This window comes from Heloderma suspectum, chromosome 2, assembly GCF_057233095.1.
Source record: "Heloderma suspectum isolate Gila_16-S chromosome 2, 16-S_ref, whole genome shotgun sequence".
NCBI classification, from domain to species: domain Eukaryota; kingdom Metazoa; phylum Chordata; class Lepidosauria; order Squamata; family Helodermatidae; genus Heloderma; species Heloderma suspectum.
The window spans coordinates 243,249,084-243,276,524 of NC_139459.1; the positions used below are offsets into that span (position 1 = coordinate 243,249,084).

At 43.4% G+C, this 27,441-nt stretch overlaps 1 protein-coding gene across 7 annotated transcripts in view; it reads left to right on the forward strand.

Annotated features, from left to right (window-relative positions):
* The first annotated feature begins 2,248 nt into the window (after positions 1-2,248).
* Positions 2,249-27,441, forward strand: part of SPDL1 (spindle apparatus coiled-coil protein 1) — a 29,515-nt gene continuing 4,322 nt past the window's right edge. The window contains exons 1-13 of one of the 7 annotated variants that reach the window (XM_084838634.1): positions 2,249-2,314; positions 9,559-9,673; positions 9,983-10,094; positions 10,816-10,997; positions 11,687-11,863; positions 13,063-13,257; positions 13,546-13,695; positions 14,462-14,560; positions 15,563-15,673; positions 16,678-16,818; positions 21,442-21,551; positions 23,798-23,985; positions 24,968-25,280. In XM_084838634.1, the coding sequence (XP_084694760.1) occupies positions 10,833-10,997; positions 11,687-11,863; positions 13,063-13,257; positions 13,546-13,695; positions 14,462-14,560; positions 15,563-15,673; positions 16,678-16,818; positions 21,442-21,551; positions 23,798-23,985; positions 24,968-25,280 (1,649 nt within the window). In that variant the 5' untranslated portion in view covers positions 2,249-2,314; positions 9,559-9,673; positions 9,983-10,094; positions 10,816-10,832. Of the gene's footprint in view, positions 2,315-9,558; positions 9,674-9,982; positions 10,095-10,584; positions 10,689-10,815; positions 10,998-11,686; positions 11,864-13,062; positions 13,258-13,545; positions 13,696-14,461; positions 14,561-15,562; positions 15,674-16,677; positions 16,819-21,441; positions 21,552-23,797; positions 23,986-24,967; positions 25,281-27,441 lie in introns of those variants that run through there. The other 6 variants (XM_084838632.1, XM_084838638.1, XM_084838636.1 and 3 more) reach the window with 6 other exon arrangements.

Genomic DNA, 27,441 nt, shown 5'->3' on the forward strand with positions numbered 1-27,441 from the left:
CCATACACATGTACACTAGCACTCAACATCATTTATATAAGAAATCAAACCCCCACCTTATAACCTATATATTTTCAAGACAACGTTCAACTATTAAAGCACAATAAGGGCACAACCCTATGCATGTTTAGACAGAAAAAGTCCAACTCCCAGAATTCCCCAGCCAGCCATAATAGCTGGAGAATTCTGGCAGTTGTAGGATATTTTCTATCTAAACATGCACTCTAAACCAGTAAAATATACATACAAAGAAAGCAAAACAGCCACTTGAACAAGAGCTTCCTTGCCAACTTTTACAGTCTTCATTTCTGTATGACAGATCACAAGCAAACTGGTCTGACAAGCACCATAAGCAAATAGTTCCCATTGAGAGGCACCACTACAGAGAAGGCCCTGCCCCTCAGTGCTCACTACCACTAGGGTAGCCGCTTACACATTGCCCAAAAAGAGGACATAGATTTGCATAATATGTGAGAAACTTATTTAGAAACAATTACTACAATTTAAATAGACATACAGTACACCATACCATAATGGAGAAGACTGTGTCCAGGTGATCTGTGTGCCTGCTCAGTTTGCTGTCAAGGGGCTACCTGTTGACAGGGCTGGCACAAGACACTTTGCTGCCTGAGGCAAAGTACAAGACAGTGCCTGCCCCTGCCCCCCAATTTTATATACAGGAGGGAGATGTCCTTTTGTGACTGACAGCTCTAGCTTTTAATCACTGCGAATGACCAGAGCTCTCCAGTCAGAGTGCTTTGGATGATCAAGTCCTTTTGTCTCTACCACTCTATGTGCCACATCCATCATCCACCTATCCTATGGCACTTTCTGTGACTTTGGTGCCAACTGAGTAGAGAACATTTTTTTATTCATCATAACTCCCTCGCCCCTGCACCTATCCTTTAGAAGTTTTGCAAGTTTCTTGCCTAGGGACACATCTATAATGTATGCCATGTTTATACAAATTGTCCCCCAAAAAACATTGGGCAAGGGAAAGCAAATCACTTCTCCCCCCCCCCAAATGTGAAGGCTCCCTTTTTACAGCCCCCCCCCCACCTTTTCCTTAAAGTTTCCAGTTTTCTTAGCTGGGGTCACCTCTAGCCTGTATGTCCTTTTCATAAGAATGCCCCACAAAAAACTTTTGTTGTTGTTGTTGTTCAGTTGTTGTGTCCGACTCTTTGTGACCCCATGGACCATAGCACGCCAGGCCTTCCTGTCCTCCACTCTCTCCCGGAGTGTGCTCAAGTTCATATTCATTGCATCGGTGATCCTATCCAGCCATCCTAGGCCATACCCTTCTCCTTTTGCCTTCAATCCTTCCCAGCATCAGGGTCTTTTCCAGGGAGTTTTCTCTTCGCATTAGGTGGCCAAAATATTGGAGCTTCAGCTTCAGCATCTGTCCTTCCAATGAGCACTCAGGGTTGATTTCCTTTAGGATGGACTGATTTGACCTCCTTGCAGTCCGGGGGACTCGTAAGAGTCTTCTCCAGCACCACAGTTCGAAAGCATCAATTCTTTGGTGCTCAGCCTTCCTTACAGTCCAGCTCTCACAGCCATACATTACTACTGGGAAAACCATAGCTTTGATTAGACGGACCTTTGTCGGCAAGGTGATGTCTCTGCTTCTTACTATGCTGTCTAGGTTGGCCATAGCTTTCCTCCCAAGGAGCAAGCGTCTTTTAATTTCATGGCTACAGTCACCGTCTGCGGTGATCTTGGAGCCCAAGAAAGTAAAATCTGTCACTGCTTCCATTTCTTCCCCTTCTATATGCCAGGAAGTGATGGGGCCAGATGCCATGATCTTAGTTTTTTTAATGTTGAGTTTCAAACCAGCTTTTGCACTCTCCTCTTCCACCCTCAACAAGAGGCTCTTTAGACCCTCTTCGCTTTCTGCCGTTAGGGTGGCATCGTCTGCGCATATACCATTTGCAATACGGGCACGCTGCCTCCCCAACTGCGACTGAGCATGCTCAGTGCTCTTTGCCGGGAGAGGGAAACCCCTTCGTTACGTCAGCTGCTCTTACAGAGCATGCTCAGGTCATCGAGGTTCGCTAAGTATGGCGCAAACTGCTAAGTGTAGCTTTCCCGAGCCAGCCGCGCGTGCGTGCGTGCGTGCGTGCGTGCGTGCTCTCGTAAACGACGACCCAGCGGCGCGCGCGCTCGGCTTCTGGAGCTGACTCCGGTCTCCCCGCCCCACTCCGGGCATAACAACTCTCGCGAGGTTTGCTTCATCTCGCGCGGGCTTGGGGGCGAAATTTAAACGGAGGTCGGTGGAGGCGCGCCTGGAAACGCCGGGACGGGACGCGGGTGAGTGTCCGCCGCGAAGCAGGGCGTGCGCGGCTGGGCCCCTCGCCTTCCTGAGGGAAGAGCCCCGGGAGCGGGGCGTGGATTCCAAAAGGAGGGAAGAGCGCGGCGAAGAGGGGTGCCCAGCCCAGCCCAGCCCAGCCCTCTGCTCCAGCGGCCGTGCCGAATGCGTGCTGTTATTTTTCCTTGTTCCGGCTTTTCTGGCTCTCGGGTCTTTCGCGGCTGCCCAACGCACAAATGTCGGGCGGGGCGAAGCTTCCCTTCCTCAGCGCATCTCCGTGCTGCGCAGAGACCCACCTGCTGGATGTACGCGGGTCAGGGCGTGGAAGGCCTCCTCCATCACGCTTTCCGCGCCGGGCTCCTCTTGCAAACGAATCCCTGCGCCAGGTTCCGCCTTCTCACCCTGCCCCTTCGCCGCCCCACAGCTCTCGAGCGGGGAGTGCTGCTCCCTCAGCCTCGTTTCCCCCGTTCCTCCCCCTGCTTTCCTCAGAGCAGCGGTTCCTTCGGCTGAGGCCACTCTAGCCTTTCAGAGGGCCGGGGGAAATAGGAGGTGTGCATGTGTGCCCCCGTGGGTTTTTGGCCGCTGTTGTGTACTGGCAAGGAGAACTGGGCTTCATGGATTCTGTGGAATGTGAGGGGGACACCCGTATGGGAGAAGGAAGTAGGGACCACAGCTGGAGGAAGGACACTGATTTCTTATGTGTGAACAGGCTCAATCCTCCTCATCCCTCTTAATTGCCCTGTACAGCATAGGGTTTTGTGGGCTGCTGTTGTTGTTGTTTACATTTATTAGGGAGCAATCCTATGGCTTCTAGTCAGTGGCTAGATGGCCATAGGATATGTCGTTTTCCAGGAACCAACTTCGGAGCCCGCAGTCTGAGGTTGGTTCCCGGAGAACCAACCTTCCCCCGCTTCCTCGGAAGAGGAGCACAGAGCTGTGAAGACGGGGAGTTCTGGGGGGCATTCCAAGGCGGGGAAGGCAGAAATGCCGGTACGACACATCCTGTGTGTCTCCAGCAGCCGCCTCCCCCGCTCCGCATTCCTTCGGCTAGACAGCTGAAATCGGCTGTCTAGCGTCGAATGCAGGGCGGGTGACGTGCGGAGGGGATGATCCCTTCAGTGCTTCTCCTGCCCTGCACTGGATAGGCTGATGCTCTGAGTTCGGAGGCGGCGGCCGCCTATCCCTATAGGATTGTGACCTTAGTCACCTTACTTGTAACTCACCTTGGGTGTTTTTTAAAATAAAATTATCAAAACATACAAAACCTAAACAACTTCCATTAAAACATAAAACAATTAAAATATCAGTACAGACTATAACCAAAACATTAAAAGTTTGTGTTTGTGTCTGTAATTGTCCCAATTAACTTTGGCCAGCTTATGATTTGTTGGGTAGTATGTTAATCCTACATGGAGTAGACCCATTGAAATGAATGGGACTTAAGTGAGTTGTGATTAACTTATTCATTTCAATGGTTCTACTCTACATAGCACTTACATTGGATACTACTCATTCTGTTCTCTATGACTATCTTCTCCTGCTACCTTTTTCATTTTTCTATCCCTACCATATATTTTCTCTGCTAATTGCTGTCTGTCAATCTAACTTGCTTCCAACCAGCTCCCCCTTTTTCATCTTTGCAGGGTGGTATGAAAGCCTGCAGTAGTTCTTAAGTGCTTTATTATAGTTTGCAAGTGCTGGCAGGGAAGGTTTGCTCTGCTTCAATCCCCTGTTAAACTAGTCAGAGAAAGGAAATCTTCTGAGGTACAGTGCAATTGAGAGAACTATCCCCTGTGGCAAGTATGATTATCTCCAGTCTTCTTCCCAACTGTGGAACAAGAGAAGGGGGCAGAGGTAATCCACACAGCTGTGCTTCACTTAGGATGATTAATGCCTTCATAGTACACCTGCAGAGATGATTCCTACCCTGCTCCCATAAGAGCCATGCTGGATCAGACCAAGGGTCCATCTAGCCCAACATTCTGTTCATGCAGTGGCCAACCAGCTGTGGACCAGGAACCCACAAGCAGGACATGAGCGCAACAGCATCCTCCCACCCATGTTCCTCAGCCATGTTCCACCCATGTTCCACCCATGTTCCTCAGGTGTACATAGGCTTACTGCCTCTGGTACTGGAGGTAGCACATAGCCATCAGGACGAGTAGCCACTGATAGCCTTTTCATCTAGGAATTTGTCCAGACCCCTTTTTAAAGCCATCCAAATTGGTGACCATCACTAATGGTCACAGCCATCCTGTGGTAGCAAATTCCATAGTTCAACTATGCGCTGTGTGAAGAAGTACTTCCTTTTATCTGTCCTGAATATCCCACCAATCAGCTTCATAGGCTCACCCCGGGTTCTGGTAGTTTGAGAGAGGGAGAAAAATGTTTCCCTATCCACATTCTCCACACCATGCATAATTTTGTACACCTCTGTTATGTCCCCCCTTACTCTCCTTTTTTCCAAGCAAAATAATCCCAGCTGTTATAATCTTTGCTCAAAGGGGAGATGCTCCAGGCTCTTGATCATTTTAGTTGCCCTTTTCTGCACTTTTTCCAGCTCTACAATATCTTTTTTTAGGAGTGGTGACCAGAACCGTACACAGTGTTCCAAGTGTGGCTGCACCATAGATTTGTAAAGGGGCAGTAGGATATGAGCAGTTTTATTCTCAATCCCTTTTCTAATTATGCCTAACATGGAGTTTGCTTTTTTTACTGAGGCACACTGGGTTGCCGTATTCATTGAGCTGTCTGCTACAACCCTAAGATCTCTTTCTTGGTCAGTCTCTGCTAGCTCAGATTTCATCAGGCTATACTTGAAGTTGGGATTTTTTGCCCCAACATGCATCACTTTACACTTGCTTACATTGAACCACATTTGCCATTTGGATGCCCATTCTCCCAGTTTGAAGAGATCCTTTTGGAGCTTTTTATTTTAACCACCCTAAATAATTTGCTGTCATCTGCAGACTTGGCCACTTCACTGCTCACTCCCTAGCGCCAACATTGGGGGGGGGGGGAGCTGCTGCTTGGTTTGCCTCAGAAGCACAGTGCCAAAAGGCCCCCTCCGCCCCCACCCCAGTGAGATCTAGATAAGGTCCTGCCTTCTATCTCTGCAATTGCATTGAGTATCCAATGCTCTCTGGGCACCTCTGTAGCAGCATAACTGTTAGGATTATCCCTATTCCCTTCTCTACATGCAGTGCCATGGCTTCTAGGAGTGCAATTTCAAAAACAAGCTGGGGAGGGGATCAGGTTCAGAGGTTCAGCACAAAGTCAGGGATAAGACTTCCCCACAGGTTTTTGGTTGTCTAGTAATGTCTAGTGCACATGCCAGCAAACTGACAGAAGGTTCTTAGACACTTGTACAGTACCTTAAGGGAGATACGATGAATATTGTATGCATATGGCTCAAAGAATTTAGAAAAAACATCTCCAAGTTGTTGTTGTTGTAGTATTGCCTCTCTGGAGGGCTCTCTGAGGCTTCTATACTGGTGGCTGAGAGGGGTCAATGTGACCCTGTATTCATGAACAGATGACTCCTTGGTGAGGTTTGGATTAGCTGTGACTAACCTCCCCTTCAGGAGTTGGGGAATGATTAAGATGGTCTGCCCTGGAGACTTACAGAATCCCAAGGCTTTCATGCTCATCCACCAAAATGGTTAGCTCTCCTGTTGATGCACTCATCTTACTATGGAATGGTGCTCCAGAGTGTCCCTCAGCTGAATGGAGACAAGAAGGCTCCCTGGTTTCCCAAGGACCTCCCAACAATGAAACAGACTGGAATGGCGGATAGAGCACAGGTGGTGTATGACTTGATCCAAATGTGACCAAGCATGTTACTGTGGTGAGAGCACACCATCATGCCTTCCCTAGAGAGCTCTTTCAGGTGGTTACTTGACTGCTGAGATCTAGTCCAGGAATGGGACCAGTTAGGCCCTAGGAAGAGCTCTCTGATGGTTTTGCGAAGCATTTTGAAGGCAAAATCACTTGCTTCCATACCGAATTAGACTCCACTGTTGCAAGTTCTGTGGAAGCATTCGAGACACTATGTGGTAATGGATTGTAGAATCTATTTCTGTTGCAGCTTGAGGATGTGGACAGGATACTTACTAAGTTTAGACTAACCATATGCCCGTTTAATCCCTGCCCGTCTTGGCTTGTGAAATCTAGCAGGCATGGATTGACTGGGTGGGTCCAAAAAGTGGTGAAGACTTCTTTGGTTGTGGTGGTGGTGGCATTTTGTTTGTTGTCTTGAAAGAGGCAAGAGTGCATTTCCTCTTGAAGAGGCCCACCCTGGACCTGTAGGATGTAGGTAATTACTGCCCAGTTGCAAATATCCCGTTCCTGGGCAAGGTGATCCAGAGGGTGGTGTTCGACTCTACAGATGTTCCTGGATGAAGAGGATTATTTAGACTGTTGGGTGGGGTAGTATTTCTAATAGAATAGTTATGTAGTCTGGGAGTACTCCTTGATTTAAAGCTGTCCCTGGAGGCCCACGTGGCCTTGGTGGTAAGGAGTATCTGTGGCCAGGTATGGTTGGTTCTCCAGCTACAGCCATTCCTGGACCGGGATATCCTGCCAGCGGTAGTCCTTGCTCTGATAACTTTCTGTTGCAATGCTCTCTGCATGGAACTTCCTTTGAAGATGGTCCAGAAGCTGCAACTGGTTTAGAATACTGCTGTCCTTGTATTGACAAAGTCAGTGAGATGTGAGCGTATCACATCAGGTTTGAAATCTCTGTACTGGTTGGGTCCAATTCAAGGTGATAGTTTTGTTTATTCGGTCAGTCGCTTCCGACTCTTTGTGACTTCATGGACCAGCCCACGCCAGAGCTTCCTGTCGGCCGTCGCCACCCCCAGCTCCCCCAAGGTCAAGTCTGTCACCTCCAGAATATCATCCATCCATCTTGCCCTTGGTCGGCCCCTCTTCCTTTTGCCTTCCACTTTCCCTAGCATCAGCATCTTCTCCAGGGTATAGTGTCTTCTCATGATGTGGCCAAAGTACTTCAGTTTTGCCTTTAATATCATTCCCTCAAGTGAGCAGTCTGGCTTTATTTCCTGGAGTATGGACTGGTTGGATCTTCTTGCAGTCCAAGGTAGTCTCAGAATTTTCCTCCAGCGCCACAGTTCAAAAGCATCTATCTTCCTTCGCTCAGCCTTCCTTATGGTCCAGCTCTCGCAGCCATAGGTTACTACAGGGAATACCATTGCTTGAACTATGCGGACCTTTGTTGTCAGTGTGATGTCTCTGCTCTTAACTGTTTCATCAAGATTTGTCATTACTGTCCTCCCAAGAAGTAAATATCTTCTGATTTCCTGGCTGCAGTCAGTGTCTGCAGTAATCTTTGCGCCTCGAAAGACAAAGTCTGTCACTGCCTCCATGTTTTCTCCCTCTATTTGCCAGTTATCAATCAAGCTGGTTGCCATAATCTTGGGTTTTTTGAGGTTTAACTGCAACCCAGCTTTTGCACTTTCTTCTTTCACCTTCGTCATGAGGTTCCTCAGCTCCTCCTTGCTTTCAGCCATCAAAGTGGTATCATCTGCATATCTGAGATTGTTAATGTTTCTTCCAGCAATTTTAACTCCAGCCTTGGCTTCATCAAGCCCAGCATGTCGCATGATGTGTTCTGCATACAGGTTGGATAGGTAGGGTGAGAGTATACAACCCTGCTGTACTCCTTTCCCAACCTTAAACCAGTCCGTTGTTCCGTGGTCTGTTCTTATTGTTGCTACTTGGTCGTTATACAGATTCCTCAGGAGGCAGACAAGATGACTTGGTATCCCCATCCCACCAAGAACTTGCCACAATTTGTGATGATCCACACAGTCAAAGGCTTTAGAATAGTCAATAAAACAGAAATAGATGTTTTTCTGAAACTCCCTGGCTTTCTCCATTATCCGGCGGATATTGGCAATTTGGTCTCTAGTTCCTCTGCCTTTTCTAAACCCAGCTTGTACATCTGGCAATTCTCGTTCCATGAATTGCTGGAGTACCTTGCAAGATCTTGAGCATTACCTTACTGGCATGTGAAATAAGTGCCACTGTTCGATAGTTTGAACATTCTTTGGTGCTTCCCTTTTTTGGTATGGGGATATAAGTTGATTTTTTCCAATCTGTTGGCCGTTCTTGTGTTTTCCAAATTTGCTGGCATATGGCATTCATCACCTTGACAGCATCATCTTGCAAGATTTCAAACAGTTCAGCTGGGATACTAGTGAACAAAGCCCTAAACAGCTCAGAACCAAAATACTTGAAGGACTGTCTTCCCTAGTACCAATCAGCCGAAATTGGTACTGGTACTTCCCCAGTACCAGTTTCTTGAGGAATGTGGCCTGTGGGGCTACCACATGTGGCAGGATGCTTTCAGCAGCCACCCCAAGCTCAAACTCTCTTCTAGTAGAGATTTGGTTGGCCCCATGCCAGTTAAATACCTACTTATTTCTGCAGGCTTTGAAGGTATAGGCAAGAGCTTTATTTGTTTTCTTATTGTGTTGATGGTTTTATTGTATTATATATTTGTGATTTTAAAGCAGGGGTGGGCAACTTTGAGAAGCCTGGGTGCCATTTTTGCCCTGTGAGCCCTCCCCGCAGGATGCACCTGTTCCTTGCAATACAGAAAAAGTATTAATTCTTTTTTTTAAAGGTGTCTGGAGCAGCTGCCAGGATCAAAATTAGCTTGTTTGGTGCTCTGTAACAGCTACAGAGCACTAAAAGGGTTAAGAAAAAAAGGTCAAAAGGGCCATTCCAGATGCTTTTTTTCACAGTTTGGGGGGGGCATGGGGGTCACATCCAGGGTGCATGTTGCCTGCCCCTGTTTTAGAGTCATGATTCCAGTGTTTATGTTGTCCTTGAAAGGGCCCCAACTGATCAGCTATTGACCAAGTAGCATGTATAGCAAACGCAAGTCAAAACGTTTTGATGGGATACTATCCATAGATTTTTTTTTTAGTGTTAATTTCACCCAACATAATTGTTAGGTGAACAGAACTAATTTAATGTTCTGGGCAAGCCCTGAAGTTCTTTAAAGCTGAGTAAACAGTGATTGGGGAAAACTTGCTTTATTATTGTGGCTTGATATGTGTTGGAAGGGAAAGAGAACTATCTTGGCCTTGGTTACAGAGAGCCACTGTTCTTTAACAGCCTTGTAGGCTTTGGCAGCCATGGAAATAATGAACAGCTGCTTCAAGTAGATTGAAAGGGATTTGCATTTCAATTATCTCACCATGTGATTTTACCTATTCTGGGAGGCAACAATGATGGAACAAGCTTGAAGATATTTGAAGCAGAAATAAGCAGATTTACCAGTTAAAAGTCTTTATTGGGTTTAAGTTTGCAGTATCATAAGATGAAATGCACTTGAAGGTAAGTCATTAGTTTTTTTTTTTCTTTACAAGGAATGAGGCGACTGAAAATGTTTGGGTTCTTTAGCTTTCAGGACTGTATTTTGTCAAATGTGCTGTTAATAATTAGTTGATGTCTGTAGCAAGAGTTTTGCATTTCCAGTTTCACAGTGTTTACAATTTAGATTTTCAGGTGATGGTTACATTATACTAAGTTTCTAGAAATTGCTGTAAGGTTTTTGTTTTTGTACTGATGCTAGATTCTTTAGTGCTAATTCATGATTCTCAAAAGGGAGAAAATACTACTCAGTTTGCACTTTAAAATCCTTAGGTGTCGCTGATGGTCAATAATGGGGATTGTGATGTAGATTACTTTACAGACTGAAGCTACCTACCCTAATCTGGTGGAAGAGCATAGAGGTACTTATGTTCACTGCCACTGTGTAAGTAGTAGATAATATTACTTAACTCCTCTACTGAATGATGCTGTCATTAAGTATTAGCATATGCAAAAGAGGGTAGAGTTCTAAAATTAGTTACAAGCGGCAGTATTGTGCTTGTAGCTTGGGCAAAGATTTGTTCCTTGATATGGTAGTCTAATCTGCATTCTCTATACAGTTGTGTTTTTGCTTCTCCATCTGTCCTTCCACTGTCTTGCTCCCCCTCTTTAACATTAAAGTCTTACTGATGCTTTACCAATAGAAGATAAGCATTCCTCTTCTTCCACTCCCCTCCCTTGTTAAAGGGCCAGTAGCTCTTCAATGTCAGTGCTGCAGATGGAGTATCCGTGATCTGGTCTTATTCTATGAGTGCTGATGGCATAGCTGCCTTCCTCCCATCATTAAAGGGCTTCTGGTTCTTGATGAGATACTACCATGTGAATATACATGTGTTCTCAAATGTTAGCAGCCATTTCCCTTTAACCCTTGGCAGGGAAAGAGCATGGTGACCATACGCAAAGCATCCATGGATTGTCTCTCTGTTTAGCACAGAGGCATGCTATGACTACTGAAGCCTGTTTTCCATACTTTAAAGAGGTAGGCACTTGTAGCCTCCATGGTTTGGCCATCTGATAAAACCAGACGTTTATTATAGCTTTTATTGTAAGTACTTAAGAAGCAACAGGCGCACTTTTTTTTAATTGTGTCTGTCATTTACATACAGTGTAAGTGTTAAAGAAAATGGAGACAGATAGAGACACCATTTCTCGTCTTCGATGTCAGCTCAAAGAAGCTGAGGAGGAAAGAAGAAAGGCTGCAGAATATGGTTTAAAGTTGGTGGAGAGTGAGAACTTGTTGCAGAATCGGTTGGATGAACTGCAAAATGAAATAGTTACCATAACAGAGGTGAACTTTTAAATACTTAAAAGAGGTGTGATGATGGATTTATATACTGGCCAACCCTCAGAGCAGTTTAAATTTTTTACCTAGATTCCACTGTTACTGATATGGAAGCATGGATTCCATAGCCATTAAATTTCTAGGGCTGGGGCTTTTAGACCAAATTACTAACAATTTTAGAACATTTAAAATAACTGAATACCATAAATGCCTTGCATAAATTAATGCTGAGGTTTCCTAGCAAGTGCTGCCATCTTATGGAAAGTATATCTCACTCTCCTGTGTACCTTGGGATAAATCAAATTTTTCTTTTGCCCATAGGCTGTGTAGTGAGAGTTGTATTTATCATTAGTAAATATTAGTAAGGATTAATAAATAAATAGGTGATATAATTCTATGGGATTAACTTTGCTATCCTATATGGATAGCATTCCTAAATGCTTCCAAATTAATCAGTTGTCTTTAATTTTGGATCTGCTAAGCACTTCCGTGTGCACAACATATATGGGACGCTGCTTTTCCATTATGCCATTCTGGTGGGCCCTCTCTTGTGGGGGATAGGAAAGAGGACCTAGAAAACCCAAGTACACATGGGGCCTTTTTCCTCCAAGGCCTACACCTTTGACCTACCACCACACTTGCCTAGTGAGATGTCTTTTGTCCTGCATTGCCATTCTGTGAAACTTCTTTTCCAGAATTTTGAACAAGAAAAGTATACTCTTCAGAGAGATGTAGAATTGAAGAATAGAATGTTGGGAAGTCTAAACCTTGAATGTGAGACTCTTAAGCAGCAGCAAAATATACAATTAGATACACTGCGTGGACAACTGGAAAGACTACATGGACAAGAAATAAATGAACTTAAGAATAAGGTTTGCAAAATACATGCAAAGGATGTACATGTTACTGGTGATAACTGATGTCTTCAAGTAATTACTTAATGCCTACCCTAAAAATGTTTTAGACATAATTCTCTTGTTGACAATGCTGTTTTGAATTTGAATAGACTTCATTGCTGTTGCAGCAGTAGATGAGTGATTACTAGCTACCTATTGAGTTTGATTTGCTATTGTATCATATGCTACTTAGCGTAATTAAAGTTTTATTTCATTGTTTGAGATCCTGAACAGTACATTTTTCTCGACCGGCACATTCAGCCTCTGTCCTACATTTTTAAAACTTCACTCAGTTCAGAGTTAAGAGACAACTGTGGGAGGATGGCCTGACTTCAATTGGCATATATTGGTTGGATATAGGTCTGGATGGGAAACCGCCTGGAAACCTTATGTGCTGGCCTTAACAAATACACTCACCATGGCAAGTGGATCTCCCTGCTGCTGGTTTTTCCTGCTTTTGGAGCAGGAAAGGCAGACAGGGGTAAGCATAGGGCACTGCTTCCTGAAGATGCACAGAATGTCTTCTGGAAGTAGTGCCAAACAGTACATACTTCCCCTTGCTTTTCTCTTGGGAAATATTGGGGAAAGTTCTTGTAAGTACAGTTTTTGGCTTACCCAGCAAGGCCAGCCAAAAATCGTTGACCCCTACTTAGGTAAGCTGCCTTGAGTCCTATAATGGAAGACAGGTTCCATATAAATTTAATAAATAATGCATTTTTCAACCTAGATGGCAAAAAGTAGTTGGAAAATGTGAAAAGGGACATGTTTAAGGGGCTCTAAGCACAGTATGTGTTTTCTCTGGAAAATATGCTGTTTCTAAGGTGGAAAAAGGGACTGCGGTGGCTTAGTGGTTAAGACGCTGAACTGCAGACTGGAAGGTCAGCAGTTTGAGACCTGAGTGCTGCGTGACGGAGTGAGCTCCCGTCTTCAGTCCCAGCTTCTGCCAACCTAGCAGTTTGAAAGCAAGAAATTGCAAGTAGATAAATAGGTACCGCCTCGGCAGGAAAGGTAACAGCGTTCTGGGCACCTCGGTGTTCAGTCACGCCGGCCACATGACCACGGAAGCGTCTTCGGACAGTGCTGGCTCTTCGGCTTAGAAACGGGGATGAGCACTGCACCCTAGAGTCGGACATGACTGGTTGGGGACACCTATACCTTTTTTTTTTACCTTTAAGGTGGAAAAGCTGAAATCGGAGCTAGATGAAACACTGCTTAGCGAAAAACAGTTGAAGCACAAAGTGGACCATCTGAAGGAGGTCATTGCTGCTAAATCTGAAGAACTGCGCATAGTGTCAGAACGTGTACATGAAACCATGTCTTCAGAAGTGCTCAATCTTCAGCTTGAGCTCTTGGCACTTGAACAGGCAAAGGTATGCAGTAAATCTAGTAAAATTCTGTTTGGTATCTTGTGTGCTTGTGGGTAAACTACACACATGATGGCTGGGGAGATAAGTCTTCCCACTGCAGAATCCTGGGCTGTAGCCAGGACCTGTAGGTGATGATGCTTTAGCATCATTGAAAGCAATCATACTGATTTTCCACTCTGTATCAGGCTGAAATGGCTCTCTTTTTGTACAGGTGAATGAAAAGACCAAGTAGTATGTCAGAGAATACAACTGCTCAGTAAATTACTCACATAGTACTTAATTTTGTGACAGGCAGACCTTGAGGACAGGGTACATGATCTGCAGTACAACAAAGAGCAGCTAGAACTTGGAAACAGCAATCTGACTAATCGAGTGGCACATCTCGAAGAGGAGAAAGAGGAAAGAGAAAAAGATCTTGTTTCTTATTGTAATGCATTAGAGGTGATGTATCATTCTTGCTGCTGACAGCACTGATAGGTGGGCATACTATTATCCATACTTAATACTAAAATATTAGCTTCCAGTCTAACAAAGGGTTTTTCGATGGTTCTAGCTGACTTGCTGAAATTCTCTGGCACAAGCTGGAACATTTGCCATTCTGTCACTGCAGTGTCATACAGTAGAGCTGTTTCGAATGGTGAAAGGCCTGTAACAGCTTGGAGTTCCAGAAGGTGGGGAAGAGGCCTTGTTGGCTTGCTGCATCAAGTTTGCAAAATACTTCACTGATAAAGCCAATTGCATTGGTTCCTCCTAGGACTCTGCTTAAGTGCAGACTCTGGATGTGCCCTTGGCTTCTGCTTGTTCAGTTAGGGGTATGTTTCAGCTTGGGGCTGTGGACAGGATACTTGAAATAATGAAGCTGATTGATTGTCCTGTTGATGCTACTTCAGTCAGTCAGAAAGGGCAAGCAACAGTGTTAAGAGAAACTGATGAGGTCATTGTTAAATACACCTTTTAGACCCACCTTCCTGAACAACTACTGGCCCATCTCAAATTATTCTTCCTCTCCAATGAGAAGTGGGACTTGTGAGTTGCCACATGCAGTGATAGATGTATTGCATTGATGATAAAATTGGTAGGGCCTAAGAACATGAAAGCAAAATATGTAGACCAGTAAGAGCATTTAGTGAGACTGCAGTGTTACGTCACGACATGTACTTAGTTGTGACAATGTAACGGAGCCTAATCTTTTCTGACTCAAATTTAGAAAGCCCGTGAGGTGAACAGAGACCTTCAGGCTCAACTTGACCATGCACTGCAACAGGCCCTGGATCCTTCTACTAAAGGCAATTCTTTGTTTGCTGAGGTACTGATCTTATTGTGTGTAAAACTGAATTTTAGCAAAGTGTTTTTAGTTTTAAAGGCCTCTTACATTTGGTGTCTTCCGAAATAGTTCACCAAATCATTTGTACAATTTAAAAACAGAAAGCTACTTTAAGGCTTAAAGTTTAAGCACATCTTTTAATTGACTCTAGTAATGCTTTAAACTCAACAACCTGAATGTATTTGCTTGGTGTCCTTTCCTAGTTGAAAGGAAACGACCATAATGTTGCAGAAGCCTCTAGAGCTGTTAAGGTGATTCTAGATGAAGTGTTGTACTGAAGTGATGAATACTGAAATGTGTTAGGTACCCATCAATAGGACAGGAGCTGTGCCTGGCCTGTTAGGTCAAACAATCCAGTAGTATCCATACAGGTAGCACAGTGAAAGTACCAATCTTCCTAGCATCAGAATGCCAATGTAAGGAAATATATCTTTGCTGAAGTACCTCCTGTCCGACTTCCAGTGTTCTGTAAGAATTTCTGTCTGAGGTGAGAGCACTATTAAATACATGTGAAGAATATTAGAGGCATGGATTAATGTCTTATTAAGGATGAGTCAGTGCGAACTACCCCAACAAATATGGGACCTTAATTGATGGGTGCATGTGTTTTTAATGTAAAACACCCCACTAATAAATCTCTGGTGGTGGAAACATGTTATCACTAAATGGTCTGGCATCTACTAAAGCACAGAGTGTTCTTTCAGATGCTTGTTGTGGAAGCAGTTCAGTTTGGTTGCCTGGTAACTGATTCTTTTGGTAGTAAACTGGCAAGTACTTCTTGCCATGTGGCACAGAAGCTTCTGTTGATATGGTGGCTAATAGGGCAAAGATGCCTATTGTCGCTATCATACCAGATGGTTTGAAAGGCAAATTATCTGCAGTTTTTCTAGGGAACTGTTTGACTTGGTGTTAATTTCTGAATATATTAAATCTTAAATGATATGTGCACTAACTTTAAGCAATTTTTTTGTAAATGTGTTATAGGTGGAGGACCGTAGAGCAGAAATGGAACGTCAGTTGATTAGTATAAAAGTAAAATACCAGTTGCTACAAAAACAGCATACTTTCACTAGAGAACAGCTGCAAAGAATGAAGGTATAATTAATTCAAAGTTTCCTTGGTTAAACTACAAACAAATTCAAGCGTATGTTTGTGCTAGAGTGCTGTATGTCCTAATAATGAAGGCATTTCTATTTCATGTACATCAGAATGGAGAAAGTGTGGTCCTCCAGATGTTTTTGGACTGCATCTGGAGGAACATATGTTTGTCATCCCTAGTGTACATAAATAACAATTGCTTAATCATTCTTGAAGTGATTTAAAATGTGAGGACAGTTGTAAATACCCCTTTATTATGTGCACAACTTGGAGAAATGAGCAGTGTTTAAGAAACTGAGCAATAAACTTTTTCCATTTCTGTAGAATTTACAGTTGTCCCTTTTGACATGATATTTGTATGCAACTCTTCCACAAACAAGTTGGCTCTCAGACAGTGGGATGGTTCATGTGATCAAGCAGCCCACCATGGCTTATTACTTAAACCACAGAGGGCCGCGGCATATGCCAGCAGCTTTTTTGAATATTCAAGTTGCGTTTGCAGCTTGTCAGGACATCTGAACCCAGTGAGGGTGGGTTGTTGGTGTGGTTAACAAACCACCTACAACCCTAAAACAGCCCGTGGTTTCTGGGTGGTCTGTTAAACATGCCAGCAACCCATCTTCACTGGGTTCGGACGTCAGGGCAAACTGCAGCTTGAATATTCAGAATTTGCCAGCGTGTGTCACAACCTACCCTGGCTTAAGCCACGGTGGGCTGTGGTGATTGTGTACACTGAGACAATGTGCTATGTCACTTTGTAAAATAGCATAGAGCTCAGCATTCAGAGTGTTTCAAACACCAATTAATGTAAAAAGCAGTTTGACAAGTGGCATGGATTGGTGGGGGGGTGGGGAATGCCAAACATTCTTGGTTCACAGAACTAGTATCATGGTTCTTTGAATCTGGTCATCCTATTTAACTTCAAAGACTTGGTTAGCTGAATGTGTGCTGTAACAGAATATTTGTAAAAATGCTGACCCCAAATCTGATTTGGCTTATAGCTACAGATGGCTACACTCCTACGGATGAAAGGTTCACAAGGAGAGCATGATCAGCTGGAACGTTTGCAAAGCATGCTTCAACAAAAGAATGGTGAAATAGAAGAACTTCTCATGAAAGTGAAGCAATTGGAAAAGGTCATGGTATGTACATGGAGTATTAAAATCGCTTCTTCCAGATCGTTGTTGGCAATTGGGTAAAGAAGGGCATAGAATTCGATTGTAAGCACAGAACCAGATAACCTGAATAACTGATTTGACCAAAGGCATAAATTATTCCACATTTCAAGATGTACAATTGAACCAGAAGAGAATAGCACCAATTGGATGACAAACAATTATGCTGATAAGTAAATACAACACTACATTTACAGCTGACTAAAATAGCCTCAGCGTTGGGCTTATCCAGCTTACTGGTCCATTATTTGGATCTCCAGACTATCCATTATGAACACACACAGCCCATAATTGTAGTTGGTGAAAAGAAATCCCAGTTGCATGTGTATGTTTGCCTACCTAGCAAGGTATATCATCTGGATCCAGGATTCAAGCCCTTCTGTCAGTGTATTTCAGTAAGCTGTGTTTGGGGTTGAGAGATCATTCAAAACATCCTTGGATATGCTGTTCTTTTTGTGTTCTAGGGCTGAACACTCATTGGAGAAGCTCAGTGACTGAGTCCTGATTTATAGGAAGCCCCACAACCTAGAGACCATCCATACCCTTGCATGCTTGCTTGTCTTGGAAGTCTCATATTCCTGACTAGAGGGACAGGATTCTGACTTCCTCAATTCTATTTTTCAAGGAGAGAATCATCAGTGTCTCCTGCAAAACCTAACATCTACATCCCATACTTGAGAACACCCCAGCGAGTCCCCCATCTATTACCTCAGCTTTTGCACCTGCAGCAGTCATTTTAGCTCTTCTTTGCTGACACCAATTCTAGCCAGTACCTGGCAAAGGAAAGCACTTTTGAAGGGACAGGTGTATTCCAGCTTGGCATTCTTCCTGCAGGGCCAAGCTGTCTTCATGCCCAATCCCAGAGGCTTGGCCAAGGAAGAGCCCAAGTTTGAATGACAATTTGGTGTAGCACTTTGCCCTGCTGAAAGGTATGCACACTTCTGTCTTTTGCAGTGTGATTCCAAAAATGGCAATAGCAGCCAAGTGAATGGATATTGTACTCTTAGGCATGTAACCCATTGGCTTCCTTTGTGTGCTGATAACATCCCCTCTCCCCTTCATGGATCACTGCCTTGTTGTGGCGAAGGGGCTTGTGTAACTCATTGAAGCCATAAGCTATGCCGTGCAGGGCCACCCAAGACGGACAGGTCATGGTGGAGAGTTCTGACAAAATGTGGTCCGCTGGAGAAGGAAATGGCAACCCACTCCAGTATTCTTGCCAAGAAAACCCCATGGAACGTATCACAAGGCTAAAAGAGATGACGCCAGAAGATGAGCCCCTCTGGTCGGAAGGTGTCCAATATACTACTGGGGAAGAACAGAGGGAATTTCCAAGTAGCGCCAGAAAGACTGAAGCGGCTGGGCCAAAGCCGAAAGGACACTCAGCTGTGGATGTGTCTGGTGGTGAAAAGAAAATCCAATGCTGTAAAGAACAATATTGTTTAGGAACCTGGAATGTAAGGTCAATGAATCAAGGTAAGCTGGAGGTGGTCAAACATGAGATGGCAAGATTGAACATCGACATCTTGGGAATCAGCAAACTAAAATGGACAAGCATGGGCGAATTTAATTCAGGTGACTATTATATCTACTACTGTGGGCAAGAATCCCTTAGAAGAAATGGAGTAGCACTAATAGTCAACAAAAGGGTGGGAAAAGCAGTACTAGGGTACAATCTCAAAAAAAGGGTGGGAAAAGCAGTACTGGGGTACAATCTCAAAAACGATAGAATGATCTCAGTACAAATCCAAGGCAAACCATTCAACATCACAGTAATTCAAGTCTATGCCCCAACCACTGCAGCCAAGGAAGCTGAGGTTGATCGGTTCTATGAAGTCCTACAACACCTTCTAGAACTAACACCAAAAAAAGATGTCCTCTTCATCATAGGGGATTGGAATGCCAAAGTAGGAAGTCAAGAAATCACCAGGATAACAGGCAAGCATGGCCTTGGTGTACAAAATGAAGCAGGACAAAGGCTAATCGAGTTTTGCCAAGAGAACACGCTGATCATAGCAAACACTCTTTTCCAACAGCACAAGAGGTGACTCTACACATGGACATCGCCAGATGGTCAATATTGAAATCTGATTGATTATGTACTTTGCAGCCAAAGATGGAGAAGCTCTATACAGTCAGTCAAAACAAGACCTGGAGCTGACTGTGGCTCAGATCATGAGCTGCTTCTTGCAAAATTTTGGCTTAAATTGAAGAACGTAGGGAAAACCACTAAACCATTTAGGTATGACCTCAATCATATCCCTTATGAATATACAGTGGAGGTGAGGAATAGATTTCAGGGATTAGACCTGATAGACAGAGTGCCTGAGGAACTATGGACGGAGGTCCGTAACATTGTTCAGGAGGCAGCAACGAAATCCATCCCAAAGAAAAAGAAATGCAAGAAAGCCAAGTGGCTGTCTGATGAGGCTTTACAAGTAGCTGAGGGAAGAAGGGAAGCGAAAAGCAAGCGAGAAAGGGCAAGATATATCCAACTGAATGCAGAGTTCCAGAGAATAGCAAGGAGAGACAAGAAGGTCTTCTTAAATGAACAATGCAAAGAAATCGAGGAAAACAACAGAATGGGAAAGACTAGAGATCTTTTCAAGAAAATCGGAGATCTCAAGGGAACGTTTTGTGCAAAGACAGGCATGATAAAGGACAAAGAAGGCAGGGACCTAACAGAAGCAGATGAGATTAAGAAGAGGTGGAAAGAATACACAGAAGAACTATATAGGAAAGATCTGAATGTCCCTGATAGCCATGATAGTGCGGTCACTGAACTTGAGCCGGACATTCTAGACAGTGAAGTCAAGTGGGCCTTAGGAAGCATTACTAACAACAAAGCTAGCGGAGATGACAGTATTCCAGTTGAGCTATTTGAGATCCTGAAAAATGATGCTGTTAAAGTGCTGCACTCAATATGCCAACAAATTTGGAACACTCAACAGTGGCCACAAGACTGGAAAAGGTCAGTTTACATTCCAATTCCAAAGAAGGGCAATGCCAAAGAGTGTTCAAACTACCGTACAATTGCGCTCATTTCACATGGCAGCAAGGTTATGCTCAAAATCCCACAAGCTAGGCTTCAGCAGTATGTGAACCAAGAACTACCAGAAATACAAGCTGGGTTTCGAAGAGGCAGAGGAACTAGAGTTCAAATCGCCAACATTCGCTGCATCATGGAGAAAGCAAGAGAATTCCAGGAAAACGTCAATGAAGCAAAAATAGACTATGCTAAAGCCTTTGATTGTGTGGATCACAACAAACTCTGGCAAATTCTTAAAGAGACTGGGGTACCAGACCACCTTACCTGTCTCCTGAGAAACCTGTATGAGGGTCAAGAAGCAACAGTAAGAACCAGACATGGAACAACCGATTGGTTCAAAATTGGGAAAGGAGTACGACAAGGCTGCATATTGTCGCCCTGCTTATTTAACTTATATGCAGAGTACATCATGAGAAACGCCAGGTTGGATGAATCACAGGTCGGAATTAAGATTGCCGGGAGAATTATCAACAGCCTCAGATACGCAGACGATACCACCCTAATGGCAGAAAGCGAAGAGGACCTAAAGAGCCTCTTGTTGAGGGTGAAAGAGGAGAGTGCAGAAGCTGGTTTGAAACTCAACATTAAAAAAACGAAGATCATGGCATCTGGCCCCATCACTTCCTGGCATATAGAAGGGGAAGAAATGGAAGCAGTGACAGATTTTATTTTCTTGGGCTCCAAGATCACCGCAGACGGTGACTGTAGCCATGAAATTAAAAGACGCTTGCTCCTTGGGAGGAAAGCTATGGCAAACCTAGGCAGCATAGTAAGAAGAAGAGAAATCACCTTGCTGACAAATGTTCGTATAATCAAAGCTATGGTTTTCCCAGTAGCAACGTATGACTGTGAGAGCTGGACTCTGTCCACTCTGTCGACGCTGAGCACCGAAGAATTGATGCTTTCGAACTGTGGTGCTGGAGAAGACTCTTACGAGTCCCATGGACTGCAAGGAGGTCAAATCAGTCAATCCTAAAGGAAATCAACCCTGACTGCTAAAGGAAATCAACCCTGACTGCTCATTGGAAGGACAGATACTGAAGCTCAAATATTTTGGCCACCTAATGCGAAGAGAATACTCTCTGGAAAAGACCCTGATGCTGGGAAAGATTGAAGGCAAAAGGAGAAGGGGACGGCAGAGGATGCCTAGATAGCATCACCGATGCAATGAATATGAACTTGAGCACACTCTGGGAGAGAGCGGAGGACAGGAAGGCCTGGCGTGCTATGGTCCATGGGGTCATGAAGAGTCGGACACGACTTAACGACTAAACAACAACAACAACTCCCCCCCTCTATAAGGCTGTAGAAAATATCAATTACCCCTACTCCCCCCGCCCAATAGCTGCATGCTGAATTAATTTTTCCCATCAAGAATGCAGCATACTTTGTATTAGATTTGAATCAGATACACTTATTCTATCATAATGTTACTTACTGGTAATTTCTTTTCTTTTTACCACTAATATTCAAACCCAGTTTACTGAAATAACCAAAGGTAAATAGTCAGCTTCAAATTTTAATTGTAATTGTCTCCCCAGACGGTATCGGAAAACTCAAGAGAACTGAAGCTTTCTAACCCTTCAGATTGTACAGATTTCGAAGATGGTTATTACACTGATTTGCTTCAGATGAAACTTGAGAATTCAGAGTAAGTCTTGTGAGTTTGAAGTGTGAAACTTCAGCCTTATCCTAAGCATATTTACTTAGGCTTGAGTATCTCTTCACTGGTTCTAGGCTGACACTGGGATGTCAGGATTGATAGTCTAGTTCCTTAGGTTTTATCATTGGCTAGCTTAAAGTAGCCCATGCTGAAATAAGTGCTTTGTACTTCTTATGTAAACAGGAAATTCTTGATCCGCACATCTTCCAGATACAGGGAAACAGTACGTAGCTGCTCTACGAAGTAATAAGCAGGCTTATCCTATGGTTCTTCTATGCCAGGGCTTGCACCAGTGTCATGTGTCATGCTTGCACCAGTGACAATCTAGTCATGACCCCATGCTGGTCCAAAAGGTAAAAACGTAAAAGTGGCTGTAGAAATGAGGCAACTTGGCAATGCTGACAGCCACTTCCATGGAGAGGAAGAAAAAACTAGATCTGTGTGCAAATGGCCTCTTGAAATTCTCCACCCTATTTGTGGGCAGAGAAATGAGGGGACAATTTCATCCAGTTTCTGCAGTGGGAGGAGAAATTATCCAACAACTGCTCATAGGTAAGGCTCACCATTAGCAGGGGTATTTATTCTAAGGGTTTTTGGTTTGCACTGCCCCTGCAAGTGGCAACAACATCGACTGTGTTGGCAGCTTGGCCCCCATTTTGCATCCTTCACCATAACCCATGCCTAGCACCATTCCAACATGGAGCAGGGGGAGGGAATGCAGCCACAGCAAAAAATAATGGTGAGGAAAAAATGGAGAAAATTCTGCAACATGGTCTTTCATTTCTAAGGGTGTAAGAAAAGAAACATCTCTGGACTTTTCTGAGAAAAATGTCTTCTGAGGAATTTTGGCTCAGCTCTAGTCATTCTTCAGGATTCAGCACCTTCCCTAAGATTTTCCAAATGTTAAATTTCTGAGGGGTGATTGTGCTGATAATACCACTTCTTCCCTGCAAGCTCTGTAGTGGGTGTGATGTGGGGCAGTGTTGCATCCAGCTCCAGGAAAGAGGTGTAGTAAGTGCTGTGCCAAAATCTAGCCTCCAATTTCCTGAAAGTTTTCTTCCCCCATGAAAGAGGCTTCCATTTTTGTCTCTCATTCTCAGGGTATCTTATCATTTATTTTGAATTTCTTTTGGTGATGTTTTTTACCTTGAATTTCTTGTTTTTTACCTTACCTATTCACTATGAGGTGGCCAAGGGTACTGTTTATGTGTTTTCCTTTCTACTACACATCTCTCCATTGCTCTGCAGTCTCTCAGGCTGCCTGCACTTCCTGATCTGAAAAATCCCCAGGGAGGAATCTCCTTATGATATTTTCTCCTGGGTGGGAAGTGTGGGAAGGCAAGGAGGCTGTAGGCTGCCAGAGAGATGATTGTACAAAGACAGAACACCTGCACGCACACTTCAGCCACCTCATAAGTAAGTTAAGCACAAGAAACCTGAACCCCCCATGAGAATTTCTCCCTTGACTTTCTTTTCAAAAGCAATTTCTTTTCTTTTAAATTGAATGAGAATAGTGAAATGTGTGGGAGAAATTTTTGGCACAGCATTAGAAAATAATCTTTTCCCTGCTCTCCACATGTGCTACTGCTGCTATCTTCTGCTTGCACATAACTAAAGGGAGGGGACATTGGGGATTGATGGGGAAGGGGGAAGTCAGGAACCATTCTCTGGCTATAATACTTGTCTGAGATGTAGAAGGGTGTAGTGGTTGGAAGCTTCCCTTCCCTTTTTGAGATGCTAATTTAAGAACCTTAGTTTGTTTCCAAATCACGCTTGAATGAACTTCCATGGCATATCTAGTGAGCAAGTGGTCTGGTTTGAGCTGTGACCTTCCTTCAAGTTTTCCTAATGCCTTATCTGTATCCTATAGGTGGTAGGCTACCACTGGCTCAAAAACCTATTACTGTTCAGACCTAGGACTCTCCATACTTGGTCATGGGTAACTTGTAGATTGACCTGCTAGTTCTGCTTTGCATTATAGTCTCTAACCCATGGTTTTACAGACTTTTACTGCAGGTTAATCTCTTAACATTGTACATGTACAATGGTGAGAAATGGGAGAGGAGGATGTATTCCTTAGTACTAAAAGGAAACTGAAATGTAGCAAGTTCAGCCTTAGGTGAAAAGGACACTGAGAACTTAATGCTTATTATTATTTACAATATTTATATACCACTCCACATTATACAGTTGTATGTCTCTTAATACTCATACAGATATCTTTTTTTTGGCAGTAAGGAGATAGAAAATTTGAAGAGTGAATTGTCTTTACAGCGGATGAAGGCTTTATTTGAAAGTCAGCGAGTCTTGGAGATGGAGCGAAAACTTTTTGCAAATGAAAGACAACTTGAGTCCTCTCAGAGTGAGAGCATAAACTTGCGTGTGCTGCTGGATGAACTGAAAATCAAATATGAACCTGAAGGTAACTATTTCTATTCTTGTAAATCAGAAGTTTCATCTGTATGCATCCATTAATGTGGGAGTAGCTGCTTATAATGTTAACAATTATACTGGGAAAAATGGGGAATGCTATGTAACTTAATCTGGGAGAGGTATCCTGAATGAAGTCAGCTGTGCGTGGTGTGGCTTGTTGCTGCTTTCAGTGTGAGATGTTATAATGTGATGAGCTGATTAGTAGGAGTGTTGTACCTTGTCCCCAATAAAGCTAATCAACCCTAATAGGAAAATTGAGGGGCTTGGCTGTCTGGAATCTCTACCTCAGTGCATGGTCAGTTTACCTTACCATTCCAAGATTTTCCCCAGTCTTCTGGATCATCAGTTGGATTTTGCTGTGCACAAAGGGTACTGGCCATAAAATAGTCTCTCTTTTAGAATCCTTAGGACTTACAGCAGTTTCATGACTGACTGACTTGCTATTCTAATATAACTGGAAAAGAATAAAAGGACATAGCCAGTTACTAAGGTTGATCCACATTCTACTGCTTATTTAAGCTTGCATAATTAACCAATTAAAACAAGGTCTATATCACTGCTCTAGAATCTACTTCTTGGGTTGCCATCTGTTTGGGGGTAATGTTTTACACAACCTCTTCCTATTCTGGACGTTGTGTACAGAATAGGTGATGCTCTAATAAGACTCAAGCACTGCATACGCAAACGTCATAGTGAATGCATCAGTGACACAAATGTTGAAACATCCCTTCCTCTTGCAATTTCTCAGTGAATGGAACGAAGATGTAACTGGATTGTGAGGACTGTCTTCTAATAAGAATGTGTCTATGTGATTCAGCTCCACTCAAGATTCTCCCGAACAGTTGTCCAACATGCCTTTCTTTTAAGGACAAGTGAATTAATACTGTGTGTGTGTGTGTATCTATATATGGCAATCAAATTTATTCTGCCTGGAGAATTATTCTGGTTTGGTTTTGTGTTCTGTCCTCTAGAGTTAATGAGAGACCCAGTCAATCTCAAGAAGGCTCGAGGTGACATGATTTCAGACAATTTAAACAGCAGAAGGTCCTTGGCATGTGAAACCTCTGGCTTGCTGTCTCAATACAAGGAAGAGGCAAAACCAAGTGAGGATGCTCTGAAAACGGCACTTCAAGCTGTGTCAATGAACATAGCTCTCCCTCCAGCAATGCAACAGAGAAGTGATCAACCTGGAAGGAAGAAAGTTAGAATTAAGGAGGAAGAATTGGACACAACAGCTATAAATAAGAAAGATGGGAATAATATTGGACCTTCTCATGCCACCAGGTCAGTGTCTTCTAATATGTATGTGCAAGGCAATCAGCACAGACCTGCATCTCTTTTTTTTCGCTGCATGAGCTATGCTATTCACTTCTTCATTTACTTTCTCAGTGTTGCATGCAGTGTAATTCCCCAATTGCAACTACCTAATTTGAAATTGTCAAAATTCTTTAAAAAGATCAAAGTAACAGAGAATGAAAAGGACCTGTAAATCATGGACTTCAACCATCCTTACAGCTAAAGGGCTTTTTCACTTTTTAAAATCATTGTAATAATCTAGTGCTTTCCACTATATTTTCCATCTGCATTAGCAATTGTATTATTCATCATATGGTGCTTTTCTGCTCAATTATAGTGTAGGATGAAAATCTGAGCTAAAAAAATGCAGTATTGACTTGATAATGCAAACTTCTAAAAGCCATTTTAAGCTTTTAAAATAAACTAAATGCACTGTAAGATAACAAGTGGATCTAGAACATAGTAAATAGAGACAATGAAATCATGGAGAAACATATTTACTATTTGAGCTTTTCCCAACATGGAAGATTGTTAAACTCTCAAAAGTAAAGAGTTTATTTACAGCTTATTTTTCTCTTGTGTTCTCTCCTTTTCCATCTGCTCTCCGGTCTGTTCTTAGTATAATTTTTTGTATTACAACTTTTGGGAGGATTAGCATTAAATGTGTGACCTGTCCAGAGGCACTAAGTACCTTTTTGATAGTGCAGGTACAGCACAGCTAGACTTATTTTAACATTACCTTTTTTCATTGCTGTGCATGCATACTTATTGGTAAAGACCACCTCTTATCTATTCCTTGATCATAATGCAATATAGGTCCAGTGTATAAAATGGTAATGAGTGCCTCTTTTAAACTGACTAGGGCAGAAAACATAACATTTCATACTTGTATTATCCATCATAGTAACTTAGTAAAAAAGAGAAACGCATCTGGATATTGGTGGCTTTGAATGATGCAGAAAATATAGCTTCACAAAAATGGCTTTTCAGAAAAAAAAGTGGTTGGGAGCTAGAAATGGAGGCTGCTCTAATAGGATGTTGAGAGAGTTACTACACCACCATGTACAATTAAATTGGATGTGCAGATATATAATTGGTTTGGACAGCTAATATCAAAACACCTGAGTCTGTTAGCTTTTTAGATGGAGGTTCTACGTGACCCCCAAGACTGCAGGGAGAATGTGGGCATTCCGTAATTCTGGGGTTGGCAACACAGTGCCCCCGGACACCCCCTTGGTACACATCAAGGCCCCATGTTCCTGATTAACTTTTAATTTAAAAAGCCAGACATTTGCCATAGGTGGCTGAAAAGCAGCAGAGCTCTAGCTGCCCTTTCCTGCCCTTTCCCTTGCCCAGAATGTCTCTGGGCCCACATCCCAGTGAATTCTTCAGAGGAAAGGAAGAAGGCTGGGCAGCTGGAGGCTGGAGTTCTGCTCATTTCCATCCTGCCTGCCAGCCAAAACTAAAAAAGAAGCAGTGGGGGTGGGGAATGCTGCGAGGTAAGCTTGGTGTGGGCAGCAGAGGAATGGTGGGCAGAAGAGGAGCAAGGAAAGCCAGCAGGTAGACCGGGGGTGGGACAGGGTTGCGGGAAATAGAAGAACTGGGTGTGGTGCGCGCTCTCTGGGTGTGCGCATGCGTATACATTAAGAGTTTAACAGTGATCTAGAGGGATAGTATGTGTTCAGGTTGAGGCGATGATCCTAAGAGTGGTTGGCAATGTGGGGTGTGTTCTCTGTTTTTTTGTGAGGGTGGGGAGAGAATGATTTGGGGGTGATGTTCCTATTTGGGAAAGATAAATTTGGGAGAATTTTAGAAGAATTTATTTAGAGGTAATTTGGGGAAATCAGGTTTTTTTTGTGGAATAGGTGAGTTGTTGGAGCAGAAAACTGTGGGTTCAAAGGGGTGTGTTTGTCTTCTACCCTCAACAGCTAGTCCTTCTATGGAATTGATGTTTTGTTACAGTAGTAAATTGTGTGATTGCCCAAATCCTGTAGCTGCTATTTTGTGGTTGTGCCCACAATACGAGTCCAAAAAGGTTGTAAACCCACTAATGGTAGGTACCTATGTGGAACCATTTCAGTAGTATCATGGCTGTATAACAGTGTGCATTGATTTAAATCAAGGCAATTTAAAACAGTGATTTTAACTG